The 14,809-nt window shown below is 36.1% G+C and overlaps 1 protein-coding gene across 1 annotated transcript in view; it reads right to left on the bottom strand.

Annotated features, from left to right (window-relative positions):
* Positions 1 to 13,913: 13,913 nt before the first annotated feature.
* The window catches only part of drd5a (dopamine receptor D5a), a 1,810-nt gene continuing 914 nt past the window's right edge, over positions 13,914 to 14,809 (bottom strand). Inside the window, exon 1 of the mRNA XM_028446941.1 lies at positions 13,914 to 14,809. This exon is cut by the window's right edge and continues 914 nt beyond it. Within this exon, the coding sequence (XP_028302742.1) occupies positions 14,034 to 14,809 (776 nt within the window). The 3' untranslated portion in view covers positions 13,914 to 14,033.

Genomic DNA, 14,809 nt, shown 5'->3' with positions numbered 1-14,809 from the left:
AAGTGATGGTGAGAGAGCGTCGGCACAAACAATCCCCCGAAGTTACAACAACATTTTTGTTTCGCTCGAGTGGTGAACTTTTGTGATTAAAAGTTTCATTTTTAATAATAGGGTCATTCCATGTCATTTAGACAAACATCCCACGCACTTCGGACTCAAAAAGTTCTGAATTTTTTTACCAATACTTTCTGAAATATGGACAATTTAGTGAGGGAGCTATGTGTCAATTTTCACACGTCCTTTTTCTTCCATTTTCATCTTCCAATATCTTAAAAATTACACCATAGGAAAGGTAAATATGATATAGTAATAAGCTCCACCTACTCTCTCAGAATATAGACATAGATCTGCTATACATCCTATATATCTGGTGGACATGTCAGCTCCTCTAAATAGTCACAAAGTCAGTGTGTGTTTGGGTCTGGAACATGTTTGGGTCTTCACTAAACTACTTAGCATATGTCTCAGCTCCCTGTAATGTGATCAGCTTAGAGCTATGAACATAGACTGTTCACATCACTAATGATTAGTCACAGATATGCATTGGTTCTAGGGTTGACACGCTACTTTATTTTCTCCCCACTATCTTCAAATTGGTCCATAAGTGTCTCATATGTGGGAATGTGAGAGAAAAATCTGATCTTTTATTTTATAGTATAAAGGTTACTCATTCTTGGGATGTAAAACAATTTAGTTTTGAGTCTTTCAGTTTGGAAACAATCCTGTTTTCATTTTTAGAGCGACTGTAATGAAAAGACTAACAAGTGATGCTAATGTGATGCTAATGTTACTGCATTTATTTATTAAATGTTTTGTTTGTGGAAAAAAATCCAGTTGACAAGCATGTTAAAATAATAAATGAATAGATACAAATTAAAAAAAAAAAATACAACAAAATAATAAAAATCAATCCAAGTTTCTACTTTATTGTTACTTTTTAAATGTTTGAAGCAATAAAAATTCAAGCAACTATGTTTTTTTTTAGATTAGCCAGGACATTGTGGTTTTTTTTCTTCTTTTTACTAAAAATAAGTCATTTTTAACTTACATTATGTAGTTTTTATTTGTTTTTTTTGTCCCGACAATAAGGGACAAATGTAACAATGCAGTCACCGTTAAATAACACCACAGTTAATACACATTTAATTGATATAGTATTGACAGAACATGCATGTGAGTATTTTATCACAATGAAATATAATATTAGTGTGTGATGTTATATTGTAAAATAGCATTTGTTTAAAAACTGTTACTTTCATACTGTTGCCACAGGGAAATAATCCATGACCATTAAACCAATTTCTTTCAAAATGTCACAACGTTTATAACTAGCAGCAAGTTTTTTTTTTCTTAGTTTTTGTCCTGGTTTCACTGTTCGAGCCACGTGTGTTAATGCTGATCTAGGTTTTTAGAAAAATCCGATGATCATTCATTTTAACAGTTTAGCAGTTTTTTTTTTTTCTGTATCACAGTCAATGTCATTGAATTATCCATGTCCAAAAATGAGCTGAATAATAGCAGAAGCCTGCAACCCTGAATGCAGAATGGATTAATGAATAAACATGATCAAAGTGAATCATCATCATGTTTGGACCCTCTCTGGGTCGATGAGGTGGAGAAGAGAGATGTAGAAACACCAGTTGTTCTATTAAAGTAGGCAAAAATTCAAAGGTTCAAATTAAAGATGACTCAAGGAGAAATAGAACCTCAGAAGAAGATCAGCAACATTTCTGTGTCCAAACACTTGGCTACATAGTGAAGTAGGCGAACCAGGAAATGCTGAACACCTGGGTGTGAAACAGGGAGGAGCCTAATCACTCACAGCCAGTGCTTAATTTGTAAATAATCAGGTCCCAAAACACAGCCTGGGTGTTGGTGCCGGCAATGAAAGAGACACAAAAATGTCACAGAATACATTTTTTAAAGCGCATTTTGCTAATTAAATGGACCCAGAAGAGGCTGCACGCCCACGCCCCCCAGCGGCTGGAAATCCTCTCCACCTCCCCGCCCTGGGCCCCGCCCCCAGCACCCACCACTCACACTCCCCTGCCCACGTGCTATGGTCTTGAGCTCTTTGTGTCTGTGTTTTGCTTTGTGCACGTTCGCCGGTCCAGTTTAAAACCTGTCTTTTTCCCTCACCTCTCCTCCTGTTTTTGTCCCACTTTTCATCTAAATATGATGGCGCTGTAAATGGCCGCCTCAGTGTGTTGATGTGTGTTCTTTCCGCTCCAACTACCAAGTTAAATTCTTTTTTTTAAATTGTACCTGGCAAATAAAATCATCTCTGATTGTGATTCTGATTCTGATCTGCAATGTTTTAGCACCAAGGACAGCGAAACATCACAGCTAAGAGCTCACTATACTTTCAGAACACAAAAACCCACAAACACAAAATATTTACTAACTTTTACACCCAGAAGACCATAACTCCTTTAATAAATCATCAGCACAGCAGAAAATGAAAATAAAATGCGTGCTTACTTTTTATTTGTCCAAAACAGCCAAAAAAAATCATCCATGGAGCCCTTTGTATCCTCGCTACTTTTTCACATATTTCACAGCCGGTTCTCCTGCATTAGCATCATCGCTACATGTGCTGCTACTCGCTACGCTAACTCCTGCTGTGCTGCTGCGCTCTTCCACGATTTCCACAGAAACAACCTTGGACTTCTTAAGCTCAGGCTGAGCTTCACTTATTGGCATAAAAACTCTTTAAATCCAAATACTTTTTTTTGCCATCAACCAAGCTGACACAGAAACTATTTTTGTGCAAAATCCCACTTTAAATGGTGGAAAAGGTGGTTAAATGGTATTTTAAGAAACACAGAAATTGGTTAAAAGTTACAAAATAGAGTGGCCAAAACAGATAGAAAAAGAGGTGAAAAAATGTTTGTTTAAATTGGCCAATAATAATATGATAAATTGTGAATGTGGTTAAATTGGCCAAAATAGGCATGAAATATGTTGAAAAGATGTTAAAAGTGAACCATTTATTCTCACTTTGCTTTTTATTATTATTATTTTTTTTATTACTATTATTATTGTTATCATTTTCATTGTGGTAAATACACTGCAGTTGTGTTCATGTTCAAAATTAAATTAAATCAATTCAGAAAATGTCATGAAAGTGAAAAAAATGTGCATAAAAGGTATTGACATTTGATGGAGAAGTGTCAGAAATGAGAGAATTGTCGCAAAAATGCATTAAAAGGAGCAAAAATATGGTAAGAAAAAGTGATGAAAATAGGTTAAAATATTGTAAGTTTGGTGCAGGTGCAAAAAAAAGGTAAAAATGGGCTCAAATTGTTCAGAAAATATTCTTAGTGTCTTGAAGGCATCTGGTGCAACCCAGTCTCACTCCCAGCTCGTCACATACGACCCTTTAACGTCAGTATTCCACGCACGGGGTACCCCTTTGGCTTTAGCATTCATTTTCTACCCTAAGGGTCAGTAAGCTGCTTTTCACTGCAACTTTTCAAAATAAGACTTCTAACCCTAAACTTCTTGAGGGCATCTGGCAACCCCCTCCCTGTGTCTTGTGACCCCAAGTGATTGAGAACCCCTGAATTAGAGGAAATATTTCTGAGTCAAACCTTGACAGAAGGACAACACAGTAGAAACTAACAACAAACCAATAATGAGGAAAACAGACTCACACAACGACAGAAACTCAAACTAAGACATAGCAAAATAAGATATGGCAACAATAATGAGCAAAAGAGATCAATAACAACCAGATACAGTGTTCCATGAATTATTTTCATTTTGCTGTTATTTAAACTAGTTGAGATCAGAAGGAAAGAGGGGGACTGGAGTCCTGGAGGACCTGATTCCTGAGACTTTTAAACGTGTCTCTGCTCCAACACACCTGAATCTAATGAATGGCTCGTTATGAAGCTTCTGCAGAGCTTGATGACAACATGGTCTCAACCATCTACAGGTCTCAGGAATCAGGCCCTCGAGGACTGGAGTTCCCCGCCTCTGCTTTACACGTAGCGTTGGGGGTGTGGCCAGACTTTGCCCTCGCTTCCTCACTCACGCTCAGGTTTTACATTCAGTCTTGTGTGTACAATGACATTTCCAGTCATTTCAACTCAATAAAAGAGCTGTCTAAATATAATACTTCAAAATGTAAAAGCAAATGAGGTGCTGGGAAAAAAAATAATAAAAATGAGGCGCTGGATCCAATTAAATAAGTGTCGGTCAAAATGTGGGAGGGCTAAATGAAGCCCTGCTCACAACTCAAACACACTGAGGAGGACGGGAGTGAAGACAGGAACAGGAAGACACAAAAAGACACAAAGTTAAACCTTCAAAGTACAGTCACACACATAAACAGACACAGAGCAAACTCTATAACACACCCTGACCCAATATATTTATGGAATCTATGCCAATTATTCTATGACATCAATTGTTCTCCAAATACATAACAGATAACTGGTGGCATTGGGGTAACTTTATAGCAGTGTGTGGCTAACCTACTTAGCTAAAGGACGCTGAGTCATCATCCCACTATAATTGTCCAGTAGTCTGCATTTATCTAAAGAGAGCACGACACGACCAACCAGCACAAAGATGTTGTTTGTGAGTGGTTTCATTATTGCTTCTTTTCTCTTGTTGAGTCTCAGCAGATGAAACTTCTGCACGTTATTGGACAACCAATGAGACAAAGTGTTATTATTGGTTTTATCTGTTATCGTTTCTCAAAGAAAACTGCAGAATGCAACAGAAGTTTTTCCCAGTTTGAAGTTTTTATGTTCTGCTGTAAACAGGTTTGATCCATTGGTTTTGGTTGATTTTCAACAATTGTTTTTTAAGCTAGAAAACGAATTCCTATCTTTGTTTTTATCAGTTTTAATCTTTGATTCATTTTGCAGAGGTTTTTTTTTTTCTTAATGACTGCTCCACATTTGTCCTGTTTAAATATGACTCGTAACTGTGATCAACTGTTGAGGGATCATCTTATTCTCACCATAATTACCAAATAAATCAGTTGTAGACAGGGGTGGACTGACCATCTGGCATACCTGGCATCGTTCCGGTGGGCCTTCGACCTGGAGCTGGGCCGGGCACTTCTTTTTTTTAAGAGCAAGTGGAGGCAGATATGGTTTGATATGGAGTAAAATGGGCCAAAAAATGAGCAAATAAAGAGGAACCAGGTGGTATAATGGCTAAATATAGCTTAAATGAGCAAAATGTGGCCAACAAAAAGAGGCAAAATGTAGAGAAAAGGGAAACAAGTGGTATTTATTGGGTAAAAATTAGCTTATTTGGACAAAAAGTGGTCAAAAAAATTCAAAAAAAGAAAAAAATTGGATAAAAGTGTCAGAATTTTTGAAAAGGGGCAAAAATGGGACAAAGGAAATAAGTAAGAAGGAGTTAAAAAAAATTCTCCCTTTTAGGGATTTCTGTCAATGATAATGTAAATAATGGGCTGGTCTGAAGAATATTTCATGGCTGAATTTTTGTCCCAGTCCACCTCTGATTGTGTCTTATCCCATTAGAATACATAAATTCAATACAATTCTACAAGATTTGCAGTGTCTCGAATTTTTCCCATGACTATGTCACACAAATTTGAATGAATAACAACTGTTCATCCATCATTTGTATTCACCCATCTGATAATGAGTTGTAGGATGCTGTCGGATGCTGGAGCTTTCCCTCCTATCCTCAATCTGGGACAAACATTGTTGTTTATTGGAAAACAAGATCCTCCGTCTAGGAATGTGTATCATAATGTGTTACCAACGTGACAGATTCACTTCCACAACAACAGTAGATGTATATATTGTACTATATATATACAGTAGATGTATATATAGTACTATATATATATACAGTAGATGTATATATAGTACTATATATATACAGTAGATGTATGTATAGTACTATATATATACAGTAGATGTATATATAGTACTATATATATACAGTAGATGTATATATAGTAGTATATATAGTATTATATATACAGTAGATGTATATATAGTACTATATATATACAGTATATGTATATATAGTACTATATATATATATACAGTAGATGTATATATAGTACTATATATACAGTAGATGTATATATAGTACTATATATATACAGTGGATGTATATATAGTACTATATATGTATACAGTAGATGTATATATAGTACTATATATACAGTAGATGTATATATAGTACTATATATATACAGTAGATGTATATAGTACTATATATATACAGTAGATGTATATATAGTACTATATATATACAGTAGATGTATATATAGTACTATATATATACAGTAGATGTATATATAGTACTATATATATATACAGTAGATGTTTATATAGTACTATATATATATACAGTAGATGTATATATAGTACTATATATATACAGTAGATGTATATATAGTACTATATATATACAGTAGATGTATATATAGTACTATATATATACAGTAGATGTATATATAGTACTATATATATATACAGTAGATGTTTATATAGTACTATATATATATACAGTAGATGTATATATAGTACTATATATATATATACAGTAGATGTATATATAGTACTATATATATACAGTAGATGTATATATAGTACTATATATACAGTAGATGTATATATAGTACTATATATATATATACAGTAGATGTATATATAGTAGTATATATACAGTAGATGTTTATATATGGACCAAGGGCAGAGACTCTCACTGTGTTTCCTTCCAATGTCACTGTGTCAAACTCTAAACCAAACACTGCATCACAGATGGGAAGTAGATGAGATTGTTTATATAATGATCAGAACACAATAGAGTCATTTCCTTAATAGAAGTCAGGGCAAATAAAACATCTGTCAGTGAAATATAAAGGAAATGAAATACGCAGAGGGAAGCGTAGAAGGAGTTACTTTAGTGAAGGAATGTGATGAGAATGAAGGCAGAAAGGTGGAGAGATGTGGCAAATGTTCCAGATTAGATTTACACATCACTGCCTGATGGAAACTGATGATTTCTCTGAGGGCCACAGGCGGCCCTCGGACTCATTTTGTTTGGCCCCCAAAGTAGGAACACAAAATGACAGAAAAATATTATTTTTAATAATAATAATAATTAATGCATCAATTTCATATGGCACTTTTTTGGACACTCAAACAGAATTGAGGGATTATTTTTTCACTCCACACTTAGTGGGGGTAAACTACTATTGTAGCCACAGCTGCCCTGGGTCAGACTGACGGATGCAAAGCTGCCAAAGTGCACAAAATACACAAAATGATGACAAAAATTCCACATTTCATAGTCCTAATCAAAATATGACTTCAAGAATATAAGAAAAATACAGAAATCACAACAATATGACGACAAGTATACACAAAAATAACCAAAAACAACAAAAATACACAAAAGAGATCCACAATGGTCCTTTCACTTTACTAGATATTCACAGTTGTCTGGATCAGTGATATTTATCATGGTTTCATAATCTAATAATATAATAATTTAAATGTGTTGTGGAAGCAGCAGAGAGCTGAACATAGGGAGTCATTGATCCAGAATTAGTCTGTTAATCTTCAACATTTATTTTTTTTTCCTCATCCCATTATGGAAGTTTCCTGAAAATTTCAATCGTTCATTAATTTTCAAGTTTAGACTGTTCACAAACAAACAGACAAATGTAAATAAAAAATATATATACTGTAGCTTCTTTGGCTAAGATAATTACTCCCAAAACAAACAAGATAACTAGAAAAATGACAGAAAAATTACAAAACAACAACAAAAACACACAAAGCAACTAAACACAAGACAACAAAAATAATTGAAATGAATCCAAAAACACAAAAGATGACAATAAAAATACATAAAATTCAGAAACACAAAACAGAATTATTGAAATGTGAACAAACAGTGGTGGAATCTTTATTTTATAATGTTCTCTGTGCTTTGTTTTAACTCTGTTTTTATAAGTCCATTTCATGCCTGTTTAAAAAGGTTTATTTACTGTAACAACTTTTTTACAATTTGTCCAAACATTCCATGTAGATCTACACCTGAGTTTTAAAACCTAAGGTTTTTTTCATGTATATTTATTATATCTTATACTCACAAATGTAAAATTAAACCCTGTACGCTCTCAACTCTTGAACTTTTTTAATATATAGATTTTTTTAGGGGAAATTGTGATTTAAAAGTTGCTTTGTCATGTTTCTGTGTCTGTTCAGATGCCATAAATTATTTTAGTGAACAGCTTTTATTGTGAAACTCACACAGCTGAGATTATAGCTGTGTGTGTGTGTGTGTGTGTGTGTGTGTGTGTGTGTGTGTGTGTGTGTGTGTGTGTGTGTGTGTGCGTGCGTGCGTGCGTGCGTGCGTGTGTGTGTGTGTGTGTGTGTGTGTGTGTGTGTGAGTAAACACAGCTGGCCTCCACATTCTGCTGCTATCACTGAATATTGAGGTCAATCTACCTTTTTTATCATTTCCACAAAGTAAAGAAAGGACTCAGTGATGGTCCATCACCACAGCTTTAAAAATAACTCAATATGTAGCCGCAGTAGGCAGAAAAAAGAACTTTAAACATCTGATATGATCACATTTTTAAAACCAAAGTTTCCATTCAGAGGCGTTTTTTCCATCATGAGTGATGTCGTCGTTTGGGGAAAATGTGTCATAAGCAGACGAGACGCAGTAAAACATTACGCAGTAAGTCATTACAACGCGTCGACATTTCAATGATGCATGCTTCACCTAAACGTGTCCCTGAGTCATAAAAAACAACTGATTGGTTTCTGATCATCATCTTCTGCCCATGTTTGTTCCTCTTCAGTCTCAGGATGCTGGAGCCTGTCAGCCCCGACTCAGGGTATACAGACACACACGTTCACTTAATTTAACGCCTTGAAGTCATCCAACACAGTGGTTCTCAAGGTTTTTTAACCGACGACCCTCAAAATAAAGGTTCCAGAGAGCAGGGACCCCCACTGTAGCTGAAGGTGGTTGAACACAGACATGAACATTGAAGAACAGTCATGTGGAGACAGGACCATCTATAAGGGGAATAAAGGAGAGATTTTTGGGGTCCATCCATAAAGTCAGTAAAATGATGGTCTATTGTTCTATGAATCTGTGATAACCACATTTATTTATTCATCTGAATAATATCCACTGTTATCCAGGAATGTTTATTATTATTATTATAGTCATCTTAAAGATGGAAATCCTGGTTTTAATCACTAATAAAATGGTTCAAAGTGACCAAAAATGGTTGAAAATATGGTGAAATGGGATTTTAAAAAACACAGAAATTGGTTAAAAGTTGCAAATTAGGGTGGATAAAAAAAGGACAGAAAAAGTGGTAAAAAGGGTTCAAAGTGTGAATATTGGTTTAAAAGTGGCAGAAAAAAGTAGGAACGATTAGTTTAAACTGGCAAATAATGGGCATAACACATTGTGAATGTGGTTAAATTGGCAAAAATAAACTTAAAATATGGTGAAAAGAGTGTAAAAGTGACAATAAGGGGTTAGCATATGAGACATTAGGTGATAAAAGTGGTGGAAAGGGTTTATAAGTGCTGAACATGTCTGGAAAGTGGAAAGAAAATGCATTGATATTTGATGGAGAAGTGTCAGAAATGGGAGTAATGTAGCAAAAATGCATTTAAAGGAAATCAAATGACATTTTTTTTTTATCTTAAATTAAAATAAAGTTATTTTCATCGTTTTGTAGATCGTTTTGTGTAAAAAAAAAAAAAAAAACTATGGAACAGAATGTGTGTGGAGCTAAAACAATATTCAAACATAATCGGTTTAAAAAAGTTTTTAAAATTTATTTTCAAAAGGTACAACAATGACGAAGAGCTTTACTAATCATTTTTATTTGTTTTTTCATTATTGAGTAATACTGATATGGACTGTTTGTGAATATGTACAGGAGATTGTTTGTATGATGTATTTAAAAAGATAAAATTGGTAAAAGGGGTTAAATAAGTTTACACTTCTTCATTCTCCTTTTTGCACATGTAAATCTATTTCTGCTGTTGGAATTCATCATTTTTTCATTTTTATTTATTTTTCAAACTATTGTTCTGTTATTGTTTTACATGTTTGAAATGAAGACATTGATCAGTCAAACTTCTTTCTGACAGTTGATTGATTCTATTAAAACTGTCAAATGAGCAGCTCTAGTAAATGTGATGTTTTTTCTGGATAAAATGCATTAAATGAAGTATATTTTGTCTTGCTTTGCCTTTAAATTGTACGTTCTGAAAACAAACCTCAGCAGGTTGGGTTTTTGTTTTTTTTTTACAAAGAACTAATGCTGATGCTGATGCTGATGCTGATGCTGATGCTGATGCTGATGCTGATGCTGATGCTGATGCTGAGGCTGTTAACAAAGCTTTTAACAAACTTTCCTGCTGTTCCAGTGACTTCCATTACTGATGACGTGTCACAATAAAGTTTTGACAAAGGACTTTGAAGGAGAAAAGCTGTCACGACAAAATGATAAATTTCATCTTCAACGTGTGCTTTTTATTCCCTTTCATCTTGTTTCCTTTGTATTCAAAAATCTGTCGGTTTGAGGAAAATTGCGGCACGTTAGTTTGAGTCAGCATGACAGCGTTTTATTAGACAAATGATGACACTCCACTGTTGAAAGGACAGCTGAATACATTCAGATGGGGTCATCTGTACAGTACAAAGAGAACGGATCAAAGGGAGAGGTGACGTCAGACTGTTTCTGATTGGCTACAATTCGTTCTCTGAATCACTTCTTTATACATTTATCTTTGTGCGTTAATCACTTAATAATATCCTTACAGCTGAGGTTCCAGAACACAATGTGAATCATAGACAGACAATCTTTGTGTAGCAAGTTTTTATGATTCATTTTCTGATTATTTAGAGGAAATTTTCATCAGTGGCACGTTTGGGAAAAAATATGTCCAGACCCAATATTTTTTAACTTATTGTTTTCAGGGAATAAATGACCCACTGAAATATCAAGTGTATTGTTAATACAGTGGTTCTCAACCTTGTCAGCCAGAGAACAGACATGTGGAGACAGGACCATCTATAGGGGGAATAAAGGGGAGAGATTTTTGGGGTCCATCCATAAAGTCAGTAAAATGATGGTCTATTGTTCTATGAATCTGTGATAACCACATTTATTTATTCATCTGAATAATATCCACTGTTATCCAGGAACGTTTATTATTATTATAGTCATCTTAAAGATGGAAATCCTTGTTTTATTCACAAATAAAATGGGTTAAAAGTGACCAAAAATTATGTAAAAGGTGGTGAAATGGAATTTTAAAAACTATAGAAACTGGTTAAAAGTTGCAAATTAGAGTGGACAAAAACGGACAGAAAAAGTGGTCAAAAGTTCAAAGGGTAAGTATTGGAAGAATTAGCGGTAGTTTAAACTCTCAAATAATGGACACGATAAATCTTGAATGTGGTTAAATTGGCAAAAATAAGTATGAAATACGGTGAAAAGAGGTTAAAAGTCACAATAAAGGGTCATCATATGTGACATTAGGTGGTAAAAGTGGGGGGAAAGGGTTTAAAAGTGCTGAAAACGTGCAGAAAAGGCATTGAAATTTAATGAAGTGTCAGGAATGGGCGTAATGTTGGTTAAAATATGGCAAGTTTGGTGTAGTTGCAGAAAAAAGGTAAAAAGTAAACAAAAATATTCCTAGTTTCTTGAAGGCATCTCTCCCAGTGTCTCGCGACCCGAAATGGGGTCCTGTCCCGAAGGTTGAGAACCCCTGCTTTAAGGAACCATGTGATATTGAAAGCCATAAATAGGAAAACCAGGTTTCTACTTCAAGACAAAATGTTAAAGAATACATATTTACTGTGTGAGTGTTGCTCAAAACACATTTTCTTTTTTAAATTATTTTATAAGATTTTAATTTTCTTACGAATCATTTTAAATCCAAAGACAAAGATCTCTCTCCATAGATCTGCCCCTGAAAGAGTAGAGAGAATTTGGTTTTGCTGTCTCAGAGGAATTGGTGCAGTTGATTTCCTCTGCATCATAACCAGGGTTAGTGATGCTACATTGCACAGGGCATATGTTGTGTACTTTTTTGTTGTTGTATCTCGTACTATTTTGCACACATTTGATCCATGTCAGTGGCTGTAGTGCAAACAAACAGTGTTGGACTCCCTACAGAGCAGATGTTTAGGAGGAGGGAGCAGAGGCAGAACACTTTAATACTGCATTTGGCATCATGTTAAACACTTTAAACAACACACAACATTCATTTCAAGTCCCAAAAAAACTCTTTGTTTCTCCTTTGTGAACAATAAGGCGTTGGAATGACTGCTTTTGACTGAGTGTCACTGAGTGTAAGGCTGCACTTAGTGTTCAAACACAGTGGGAAAGCTGGGCACTGTACAAAGCAGCAGCAGAGAGTGGTTTCAGAGTGGGACATCACTGACCCCCCACCCCCCACCTCCAGTGGAGGAACAGTATGTAATTCCAGAAAGTTCATTTTGTCTTCTTTTTGAATAATATGTTAAGCTTTTCTTTTATTCAGACAACAATTTTCAGGAAATGTACTTTGATCTCCTGACATGTTTCGACTGTCAACTGCCAGTCTTCCTCAGAGGCGTCTGCTGAGCACTTTAATATGTCAACCCAGTGGACAGTCAAAACTTGTCAGGAGGTCAAATTAAATTTCCTGAATAAAAGAAAACCCTAACACATTATGATTATTCACTGACACTCCCATGAAAGACTATTTTTGTAAACAACAGCTTCAGCAACACTGATCTGAACAAATGGACACAGACTGGACTTTTTTTATATAAATAAAACATCTACACATCACTTGTTGCCAGAACTACGGAAGCGGATTAGGGACATTTTGATGGCGAAAAATATTTTGGACAAATCAAGCATAAAATCGAAAAGACGAGATTCAAGTTGAAATTGCAAAAATATACTTAAAATACAGTATCGTGATGAAAGTCAAAGGTTTGCTAATAAAGTCAAATCTACGGAAGCTGACTCGGGCCAATTCACCACGTACTCCAACAGTCTTCATCCAAACTGGTCCTAATGTGTTTCCTTAGCCCCTCAATAACCACAGACGGACTGAAAGCTCCACCTCTTCATAACTTCACTGGTTTTTCCTTCTGAACACAATTAGTTGATGTCAATATCTCTTCATATGTTCATATGTTTATGAGCTGAAAGAGAAATCATATCTTTGATATTAAACCCAACTTTGAAGTATTAATGCATTCAATGACACGATCTCATGTTTGTTGTCATATCTGGTGAATTGGCCCTCGTCAGCTTTCGTAGATTTGACTTTATTGGCAAACCTTTGACTTTTATCACAATATTGTATTTTAAATTTATTTTTGAAATCACAACTTTAATCTCAACATTATATTTTTGTATTATACTTTATTCTCAAAATTTCAATTTTAATCTTGAAATTTTGACTTTATTCTCAAAATTTCTACTTTGTTCTTGAAATGTTTTACTTTAATCTCAACATTATATTTTAGTTTTATTCTCAAAATTTCAACTTTCGTCTCGTCATTTTGACTTTATTCGAGACCATTTCTACTTTACTCTTGAAATGTTTACTTTATTCTCAAAATTTCAACTTTAATTGCAAAATTTAGACTTCGTTCTTGAAATTTTTATTTTATTCTTTAAATTTCAACTTTAATCTCAACATTTCGACTTTATTGTTGATTTGCCCAAAATGATTTTCTCCATCAAAATTTGTGTGTGCGTGTGCGTGTGTGTGTGCGTGTGTGTGCGTGTGTGTGCGTGTGTGTGTGTGCGTGTGTGTGTGTGTGTGCGTTTGTGCGTGTGCGTTTGTGCGTGCGTGTGTGTGTGTGTGCGCGCGTGTGTGTGTGTGTGTGTGTGTGTGTGTGTGTGTGTGTGTGTGTGTGTGTGTGCGTGCGTGCGTGTGTGTGTGTGCGCGCGCGTGTGTGTGTGTGTGTGTGTGTGTGTGTGTGAGTGTGTGTGTGTGTGTGTGTGTGTGTGTGTGTGTGTGTAGTAGTCAGTGTATTCCATTGGGTGTGAACGGGGACATCCGGTCCAGGCTGATGTCTGCTTCACAATCCTCCAGGTCACAAACTGAGTCGGTGACGTTTTCGTTGTTGTGAGAAAACTCTGAGATCCGGTCAAAGTTCTGCTCGTGCTCCATACATTCCACCACGTTGGGGATCATGTTGACGTACGCGCTCGCGATCTCCTTGTGGATGAGCGTGTCGTGGTTGTAGGACACGAGCTCGTTGCTGATGTTCACCGTCTCCACGGGCGTGCTGGAGCACAGGTACCGGCAGCCCAGCAGGCTCGCGAAGGCCTTCCGGAACTCTGCGTTAAAGGCGTAAATGATGGGATTCAGGGACGAGTTGGTCCATCCGAACCACACGAACACGTTGAAGGTGGTCTCGCTGACGCACGGCAGCCCCGCCTCCCGGTCCGCGCAGAACGGAACCATACAGTTGAGAACAAAGAAGGGCAACCAGCAGCAGACGAACACCCCCATGATCATCGACAGGGTTTTGAAGACTTTAGTCTCGCGTTTGATGGACGTCTTCAGGGTGGTGTGGTGATGGCACTCGATCCTGTTGCTCCTGCAGCTTTGCGCGTGTTCCGCGGCCCTCTCCAGGGACGCGATCCTCCTGATCTGGATCTGGGCGATCCGGTAGATCCGGGTGTAGGTCACGATCATGATCGCCACGGGGATGTAGAAACTTATGAGGGAGGAGGAGATGGCGTACTCTCTGCTCAGGCTGGAGTCGCAGTTTTCCTCCACCTGGCGCCGGGTGG

Source organism: Gouania willdenowi, chromosome 5, assembly GCF_900634775.1.
Source record: "Gouania willdenowi chromosome 5, fGouWil2.1, whole genome shotgun sequence".
Classification (NCBI taxonomy): Eukaryota; Metazoa; Chordata; class Actinopteri; order Blenniiformes; family Gobiesocidae; genus Gouania; species Gouania willdenowi.
This window is presented reverse-complemented; position numbering and strand designations above follow the sequence as displayed.